The following is a 9622-nucleotide window of genomic DNA, read 5'->3' on the forward strand; positions in this document are numbered from 1 at the left end:
TGGGGAGGGTGCCATCAGGGCCGCAGCCCCCCTCAATCAAGTCCCTGGAAATATCACCGTGCTTTGAATGTCACCTGGATGATGGAGATGGACGTATTTCTTTCAACTGGGAAGAAGAAATGATGCAATTACTTACATGCTTGGTTTTTCTGCACATACCAGGTGTGTGGTACCGCCTGTAATAAGGACAAGGATGGCCCTAATCTGTTTGGCTCAGTGGATAGAGCAGCTGTGGGCAAACTATGGCCCGCGGGCCGGATCCAGCCCGTTTGAAATGAATAAAACTAAAAAAAAAAAAAAGACAAGGAAGAGAAAGTGAGAAAGTGATCTTCCATTTCTCTCCCCACGTGTAATCCTATATAATAAAGAGGTAATATGCAAATTGACCCTCACACCCTCACATCACAAGATGGCTGCTCCATGTCATCACAAGATGGCTGCTCCCCCATAGTCACAGGATGGCCAGCAGGGGAGGGCAGTTGGGGGTGACCAGGCCTGCAGGGGAGGGCATTTGGGGGCAATCCGGCCGGCAGAGGAGTTGTTAGGTGTCAATCAGGCTGGCAGGGAAGCAGTTAGGGGCCGATGAGGCTGGCAGGCAGAAGTGGTTAGGGGAAATCAGGCAGGCAGGCAAGTGGTTAGGAGTCAGCAGTCCCAGATTGTGAGAGGGCAGGAGGAAGGGAAGTGAGAAAGGAGGCCAGACCTGGGGGCCGATGTCATGTGAGCAGGGAGAAAGCAGAAAGCTCCCTAACCCCCCACCCCCTCAGCAATTTCACCCCCTCACTGTCCCTGGGCCCACAGCAGGTCCTACAACTGGGAATGTTCCTTCTTGTCCCTAGAGAGTCTAGGCCGCATCCAATCTGCTCTCTTGTGGCTCTTGGGGCCTCCAGTCATGGCCCCAGCCCTGTTTCACCATCATGGCCCCTACCAGGCAGGTCCTGAGGTCATCTTTCCTTCCCACTCCTATGGGGGCCATCTCTGGGCATGGATGGAGGGCGTCTGCTGGTCTTCTCTCCTCCAGCCCCCACACAGGCCACAGGCTCACTCTGTTTGTTGAGTGAATGAATTAATGAGGGACTGAATGAATGAATGAGTGAGTGGGTGAATGAATGCCTGAAGTAATGGCTGCCTGCTACACTTTACTAAGATCCTTACATATATTTGACATGCCACACCCTCACATAAACGTCCCACACCCCTGCCTGCCTGCCTCCGGGTCTAGATCTGGTGTCTTGACCTTGGCATGGCTGACCTTTGGGCTTGCTGTCAGGAGGCCATCCTGTGCAAAGCAGGATGTGCAGAAATGTCTCTGGACTCTACCCAGTGGCTGCCCGTTGCACCCTCCTCGCTAGCCATGAACATGACATGAGTCCCGACGTTGCCAAATGTTCCCGGCAGGCCCTGGTTCAGAACCACAAGCGTACCCAACATTGTGACTTTCAGGCCAGGAAGTGCCCACTGAGGGCACAAACAGCCTGGGCAGGACTCAGACACCCACCCATGGTCTTGTCAGTCCTCAGATCTGCAGAGGCCCCTGCTGGCCCCCTTGTGGGTCAGGGCGGGCCTCACCCAGTTCCAGAACATGCTGGATGGACCTGCGCCTGAGAGTCTCTGGGCTGTGGGGTGTCCCCCCTCTCTGTGCAGAATGAATGGGTGAATGAATGAATGAGTGAATGAAATAATGGCTGCCCCTGACACTTTACCTAAGATCCTTCCGTATATTTTACATGCCTGGTGTAGACACCAGAGTCTAGAAAAGCCTCTAACGGGAGGACCATAGGAGACTCCCGTGTCCCCTCCTCAGATGTCCTCAGAGGTCCTGGTTCTGCTCTGAAGCTGCAGGGAAGACCAGAGATTGGACAGGACTCTGGGTGAGCTTCCTGTTTGTTCTTCTCTGGGAGGGTGTCCAGGGTCTCTGGGCTGTGGGGGGTTTACCTGCTCTGTGCAGAGAGGGGAAGCGCTTGGGCTCTGAGGTTCCTCTTTTGTGAACAGCCAAGTTCTCATGCCCCTCACCAGCTTCCGTGGTCTCACCATGGCCGCCCCCCCGCCCACTGTCTTCATTCTTTTTTCACCCACAGGAGCCCAGAAATCTTCCATGTCAGAGATGCTGTGGCTGCTGCCCCTGCTGTGCGCAGGTGAGCGCCTGAAGGGATAGGGGGGAGTGGGGCAGGGGCTGCAGCTGACCCTCCTTTTCCTGCAGGGTCCCTGGCTCAGGATGAAAGACTCACGCTGACAGTGCAGACACCCGTGATGGTGCAGGAGGGACTGTGCGTGTTTGTGCCCTGCACCTTCACCCACCCGGGGCGCGACTGGAATCATCTTTCCCCTGCATATGGCTACTGGTTCCAAGGAGGAGCTAATATAATCCACGATGCTGCTGTGGTCACAAACAACCCGGCTCGTAAAGTGCAGGAGGAGACCCAGGGCCGATTCCACCTCCTCGGGGATCCCCAGACCAACAACTGCTCCCTGGACATCAGAGACGCCCGGAGGACAGATGACGGATTATATTTTTTTCGGGTGGAGAGAGGAATTTCCCAATGGCATAAATATTCTTACATACAGAACATGCTTTCTGTGCGTGTGACAGGTAAGGAACGGGCTCCAGGAGAGGCCTTGGGAGAAGTTCTCGGTGGCCCCGGGCAGGGCTGGGAGGGAACCCCATTCTGGGACAGGGTTGGGGTACAGCCTGTTGGGCTCAAAGGGAAGAGCTGGACCAAAGACCGAGGCTTCTCTCAGGGCCACACCTGGAACCCTCCCTCCTGATCCCCTGTCTCCCCCTCCTCACCAGCCCTCAACCACACACCCCACATCCTCATCCCGGGGCCCCTAGAGAGCGGCCTCCCCAGGAACCTGACCTGCTCTGTGCCCTGGGCCTGTGAGCGGGGAACGCCCCCCATCTTCTCCTGGACGTCAGCTGCCCAAACCTCCCTGGGCCCCAGGACCCGTCTCTCCTCCGTGCTCACCCTCACCCCTCGGCCCCAGGACCACGGCACCAACCTCACCTGTCAGGTGCATTTTCCTGCCGCTGGTGTGACTGTGGAGACAACCATCCAGCTCAACATCACCTGTGAGTGCTGGGTCGGAACAGCAGGTCCCTGAGGGTGTGCAGAGCAGGAGGGCCAGGCAGGTGTGCTGGGTGCTTTGTCCTGGAGGCCTGGCTGTGTAGGGGACCTCGAGGACACAAGCCCTGTCCCTCTTGCATTTCTGAAGGTAGAAGTGCAATGCCTAAACAATCCTCACCCCATCTCAGCTCACTGACGAGCAAACTCCTCTCTTCCTGTTCCAGGTGCCCCGCAGAACCCAACAACAGGTGGTTGCCTAGGAGACGGCACAGGTAAGAAGGAGCCCATCATGGGCTGTAGTAGGGAGCATGGCTGTTTCCAGATCAGGACAGGGCCGGACCCTGCCTCATCCTGGACTCACCTGGTGACCAGACAGGCCCTGTGGATGGACCCAGAGATCCGTCTTCTTCCTCAGCCCCCATGGCCACTGTGAGCAGCTGTTCCCATTGGCCCCTGGCTCCATGAGGACTTCTCCTAGCCCCTGTCAGCTGCACCAGGAGAACTAGGCACCCTCCACATGGCTGAGCTGCCTCTCAAGGCCCTGGTCCTCCATCTCCTGACGAATCCTCCAGGCTCAAGTTTTCATTTTCCTCCAATAGTTTAATTTATGTATTTTTGAACAAGCAATATAGTCACATGGCCAATAATGAAGGAAGCACTGAAGTTGGGCCTGGCCAGGTAATTCAATGGGTTATAGTGCTGCCCCAGTGCACCAAGGTTGTGGATTTGATCCCCCGGTCAGGGCACATACAAGAGTCAATCAATGAATTGGAACAGCACACCAATGTTTCTCTCTCTCTCTCTCTCTCTCTCTCTCTCTCTCTCTCTCTCTCCTTCCCTCTCTCCCTCTAACCATCAATTATTAAAAACACAAGACTTTTTCCTTAGAGGCACTCAAGTCTGCCCTCAGAAGCTCAGTCTTCCCCTGGAAGTGAGCAGTGTCCACACGCTGCTGTGAGCGTTGGTTGTTCACCTGAAGGACCTAGTAGGTCCTTTGCCATCAGAAAGACAGACATTACCCGCCCCCCCCCCCCCCATCTCTGTGACTGTGGAATTGTCCATGGCATGAAGGGACCTGGCTGTGTGCTCATCTTCACTAACGGAGAACAAGGGCATTAAGGGGTTGTCTGAATAATAGTCCATTGTATGGATGTACCACATTCAGTTCTTCTGTTGATCAGTTGATGGACATTTGGGTGTTCCCAGTTTTTGGCGGTTATAATACTGCTGGGAACTTGATGTACGTTTTTTGTTCAGACATCTTTTCTGTTTTTTAGGTCATGTACCCGGGAGTGGAATTGCTGAGTCAAATGGTACTTTCTATGTATAACTTTCTGAGGAAATTCCGGACTGTATTCCACAGTGGCAGCATCAGTTTACATTCCCACCAGCAAAGTATAAGGCTTCCAATTTCTCCACACAATTGCCAACATGGGTATTTTCCTTTAAAAAAAAATGATAGGCTACTAGTTGTTATGAAAGGCTACTTCAACGTGGCTTTGATTTGCATTTCTGTGATAATTATGACACCGCTTATTTTTTTTCGGAATTATTGTTCATTTGTATATCGCCTTAAAAAAACATTTCATATCGAGTGTCTGCCCATTGTTTAATCTTGTTCCTTGACTTTTTGTTGTTGAGTTCTAAGAGTTTGGCATATGGGCGGGTTATTATTGCTTATCGAATCTATAGCTAGCAAATGTTCTCTCCCATTAAGTGGGTTGGCTTTTCATTTTCCCCATCATGTCTGTTGATCATCAGAATGTTTCAATTTGATGAATTCCAATTTACACATTTCCATTTCTGTCCAACTGCTGGGGATCAGGGCAGGGTCTAGGGCAGTGATGGCGAACCTATGACATGCATGTCAGAGGTGACACGCAAACTCATTTTTTTGGTTGATTTTTCTTTGTTAAATGGGATTTAAATATATAAAATAAATATCAAAAATATAAATCTTTGTTTTACTATGGTTGCAAACATCAAAAAATTTCTCTATGTGACACGGCACCAGAGTTAAGTTAGGGTTTTTCAAAATGCTGACACGCCGAGCTCAAAAGGTTCGCCATCACTGGCCTAGGGTGAGAGCCCAAGCGATCCCGAATCCGGTGATGCAGGAACGCCTGAAGAATGATGTCCAGGGTCCTACTGGGAACAGGAGGACATGGAATTGCAGCCGAGCAGGGGGCTCCATCCTCGTCCCTCTTTCCTGCAGGATTATCAGGACCCAGGACTGAGGTGGTGTTGATGGCCATCGGGGAAGCCGCTGTCAAGATCCTGTTCCTTCTCCTCTGCCTCATCGTCCTCATGTGAGCTCAGCTCAGGGAGGAAGGGAGGCCTGGGGGCAGGAGGCTGAGTGCTGAAGTGAGACCTTGGATCCCGATGGGTCAGGGGCAGGGCTGGAAGGAGGTGAAGGTGTGGTGAATGAGGACTCCATACAGACAGACCTCTTGAATGTCCCATAAGCCAGGTCTCCAGGGTGGGAGGTACCTACAGTGATCAGGAGGGTCTGTCAGGCCAGACACACCCTTTCCCACTTCAGTCTCCTCTCCAGGCCCTGAACAGGGAGCAGGGGGTTGGGTCTGCTGCCCACTGGACCTGATGCGATCAGACTGAAAGATCCCGGTGTCTTCCCTCAGAGTCAGGTACTACAGGAGGAAGGCCCCGAGGCCCCAAAGGAGCACAGAGGATGCACACACAGTCTCAGGTTAATCCCTCAGGTGAGTGATGCAGGTGTTTCACCACCCAACACCCACTAACACCTCCCACTGGTCTGCCCATCAGCATTGCTGAAATGGAGCTGTCACCTTCCTCCCCAAACCCACTTCTCTGCTGGGCTTCCCATCACAGTGATGACATGGTGGCCCCCTTCTCTAAGACCAACCAGTTCTCCCCAATCCACCAAGACTTGTCCATCCTTCTTCCCAGTCAGAGCCTACATTGATGGCCATCTCCTGCTCATTGTGCTGGAATTGTTCCTGTGGCCTCATCTCTTCCCTGGGTCCCTGAACCCACCAGCTACTTGTCTCCAGATTGTGTATCCAGAGGCATATGGTCCACTCCCTGCAAAGTGTGAACATGACGCTTCCTCTCCATGGCCAGAGATGAGGTGCAACCACCAAAGGCTGGACTTGAGGGCTCAGAGTGGATTGTCTCCTGCTGGACTCTCCACTAGATTCTATGATCTCCCTGCATCTCACATCATCTCCACATCTGGCTGGGCCAGGGCCTTTGTGACTCTGAGACTTTGCATGTGCAGTTCCTTCGGCTGAAATACCCTTCCCTCCCCATCCACACATCTCCAACAGATGATCATACTTCGAACTTAGTTAATAGTCATCCAATTGAACATGTGTGTGATGTGTGTGTGTGTGTGTGTGTGTGATTCTTGTATGGATTTGAATGAAATCATATTTAGTCATTTATATACAGACACTTTAGAAAGTATAACTGAACACCTACTATGTGCCGGCATTGTTGTAGGTAATGGGGATGCAGCCATGAACCTGGCATGAAAAATCTGTGTCATCCAGAAGCTGTCATTCTGGAGACAAGAGGATAAATTAAAAATAAATTTAAAAATTATTACAGCTTATTGGATGGTGATATGTGTTTGAGGAGGAATCATACAAGGAAAGATCAGGTGACATGGAGGGACAATTCCAACATCTGAGAGTATGAACTGTGATTCTGAGCCTAGACTTGATGCTGGTGAGAGAGCACACTGTGTTTTGCCCTAAAGGAGATTAGCTGGGAAGATGGGGAGCAGTGTCCCAGCTCTGACGCAGAAGCAGCCTTTGTGTGATGGATACAAGACTCTGGCATAACAGTCCAGGGGCGCCTGGAAGGGTAGACCCCTGGAGGGAGGTGCAGACCCAATGGTGTGCAGCCTAGTGAAAGCTTGCAGCAAATGCAGGAACTGGGAAGCCACTGAGGGAATCAGAGATATGGTTGAACATTCTTTGTAAAAGATTCTCATGGGGGCTCTTTTCAGAATAGACTAGTGTGTCCATAGCAGCCAAACAGAATGGGAAGGACACAGAAGGCAAGGAGGGATGGTGGCTGAACCAGGGAAGTGAGGTGGAGAGTGAGGTTTAATTTCTGGATATACATTGAAGTTCCAGTTGACTTGGGGACTGAAAGTCTAGAGCAATGGTGGTGCCCAAGTGTCTCCCCTGAGCATCAGAAAATGTGTATTTGATGGACACAGAGAGGAGGGTTTGAGGGTGATGTTCATTCTGAGAAGACACTTCATATCCAACAGCGGCTGTCAGTGAGAGAGCTGGTGTGAAGGTCTGGAGATCAGGAGAGGGGTCCAGATGGGAGATGTGAACATGGATAGTCAGTGTGAGATGATGACAACAGATGAGGGAGGAAAAGGACTGATGGCACATAGAGAAGAGAAGACACAAAGAAACACATTGTTGTTGGAGATCCTGACAACAGGGAATTCAATGGTTGGTGGAAAAGTTGTGAATTTATGATTGGAGCAACTGCAGGAGAGAATTGGAGGAGGGGATATGGGAATAGTGAGTCCAGACAACCCTTTGTGAAAATTGGCTGCAAAGAGGAACAAAGGGATGAGTCTGGTGAAGATCTTTTCTCTACTCCTCCTCTGCGTCCTCCCAGAGGTGCTCCATGAATTGCCACTTGTATTTGTTTCCTGGGGCCATTGTGACAAACTCCCACACACTCTGTGTCTTTAAAAAATGGAAATTTAGTTTCTTAGTTCTTGAGACCAGAAATACATGTAGAGAGTAAAAATATCTTCTCCCTCTGCCCTTCTAAACTGTTGATGGAGAACTCAGAAACAAAGAAAGATTGGGTGCTACATCTTGGGGAAACATGTCCTACACCCCATCGTGTGTAATGGGTTCTATTGTGTAGAAATCCGGTTGTTGGTTGAGATGTACTCCCTCCAGAGGATCAAGGAGAGAACCTGTCTCTTGCTTCTTCCAGTTAATACGGCTGCCGGCTGTCCTTGGTGTGTGGCTGCATCACTGAGACCTATCTCCTGGTCACATGGCCTCATCCTGCTCTGCCTGTAGAGAGTCACCTGCTACTTCTATCTTGGGGACTCGTGACTGCATTCAGGGATCAACCCTAATAATCTACGATGTTCTTCATGTGAATATCCTTACCTTAATTCCATCAGCAAAGTCCCCTTTTCCATTACATGGGAACATTTTGGGGTACCAGGGATTAAGAACTGGATATCTCTGGGCGGCCATCATTCAGCCCTCTGCACTGCCCATGTTACCTTTTGCAATCCTGGAATGTCTCCAGGCCATGTCTGCTCTGCTCTTCCATGTCCTGACACATTAGTGGGTCACCTCATGAGTGACCCATATTTTCGGGAGCAGGAGCTTGCTGTTCTGTGAAAGTTACTTCAAAGAGAGCTAAAGGAGCTAGGCTGGTATAGATCAGTGGTTGAGTGTCGACCCAGGAACCAAAAAGTCTCTGGTTTGATTCCTGGTCAGGACACATGCCAGGGTTGTGGGGTCTATCCTCAGTAGGGGGCATGAGGAGGCAGCCCAGCGATGATGTTTCTTTCTCATCATTGTTTCTATCTCTCTCTCCCTTTCATTTCCTCTCTGAAATCAATCAAATAAAATAAAAACAAGAAATAACAAGACTTGGAGCCGATATGAAAAAAATGAAACTCTTGGGCTTTGCTCTATATTCCAAGGTTCTGTATCTGCTTTTAAATACAGTGTGGCAGTTCCTCAAAATATTAAAAATAGATTTACCATAAGAACCAGTCATTTTCACTTCTGGGTACTTACACAAAGGATTGAAAGCAGGAACTTTAATGGATATTTATACATCTCTGTTCATAGTAGCGTTATTCACCATTAGGTGAAAATAGCCGAAGGGCCCATCGACCAAGAAACAGACAAACACAATGTGGTGTACACATACATGGGAATGTTATTCATCCTCAAAAAAGGAAGTGAATTCTGACTCATGCTACAATGTGGGTTGAAGATACTCTGCTAAGTGTAGCAAGTCAATCACAAAAGGACAAATATTGTGTGATACCACTTCCATGAAGTACTTAGACTAGCAAATTCAGAGACATAGAATGTAGAATGGTGGTTGCCAGCATCTGGGGGGATGGAGAGCTGTACTTTTCATGGGCACAGAGAGTCAGTTTGGGAAAAATGACAAAAGATCTAGAGATGGATGGTGGTGATGGTCCCACAACAATGTGAATGTCCTTAATGCCACTGACCCAGACAATTAGAAATGTTTTTGTTAAGTTTGTGTTACTACAGTTTTATATTTTAAAAAAGCCACAGAACTAATCTGCCATTTCATCTAATAAGAAAAATAATGGCAGCTACCCACCTGAAAACAAGCTTAACATCACTTGTTATTAGAAAATTACATGTTACAACCAGGATGAGATACAATGGAATACCACTTAGTAATAATACATTACAAAGAACACATACATAGACCTTGGATCAATTTCACAAATATTATGCTGAGTGAGAGAATATAGACTCAAATCAGAAGATTTATAGAAATTCTCCTATAGACAGAATTAATTCACC

At 49.5% G+C, this 9622-nt stretch overlaps 1 protein-coding gene across 1 annotated transcript; it reads left to right on the forward strand.

The window, feature by feature from the left end:
• The first annotated feature begins 2080 nt into the window (after positions 1–2080).
• On the forward strand, positions 2081–5375 carry LOC102435934 (sialic acid-binding Ig-like lectin 13). The gene is made up of 5 exons (XM_023748646.1): positions 2081–2132; positions 2198–2587; positions 2789–3067; positions 3287–3361; positions 5278–5375. The coding sequence occupies exons 1-5, from the start codon at positions 2093–2095 to the stop codon at positions 5373–5375; spliced, it is 882 nt and encodes a 293-aa protein (XP_023604414.1). The 5' UTR covers positions 2081–2092.
• Positions 5376–9622: the final 4247 nt, after the last annotated feature.

The sequence above is a fragment of the Myotis lucifugus genome, unplaced genomic scaffold (assembly GCF_000147115.1).
Source record: "Myotis lucifugus unplaced genomic scaffold, Myoluc2.0 scaffold_1610, whole genome shotgun sequence".
Lineage (NCBI taxonomy): Eukaryota > Metazoa > Chordata > Mammalia > Chiroptera > Vespertilionidae > Myotis > Myotis lucifugus.

What these genes read in the sequence shown, in the direction of transcription:
- LOC102435934 (XM_023748646.1), top strand. Translation starts at nt 2,093, where the DNA reads ATGTCAGAGATGCTGTGGCTGCTGCCCCTGCTGTGCGCAG. An exon ending in GCTGCCCCTGCTGTGCGCAG is followed by an intron (nt 2,133 to 2,197) that starts GTGAGCGCCTGA and finishes CTTTTCCTGCAG; the next exon opens with GGTCCCTGGCTCAGGATGAA. An exon ending in GGAGCCCATCATGGGCTGTA is followed by an intron (nt 3,362 to 5,277) that starts GTAGGGAGCATG and finishes TCTTTCCTGCAG; the next exon opens with GATTATCAGGACCCAGGACT.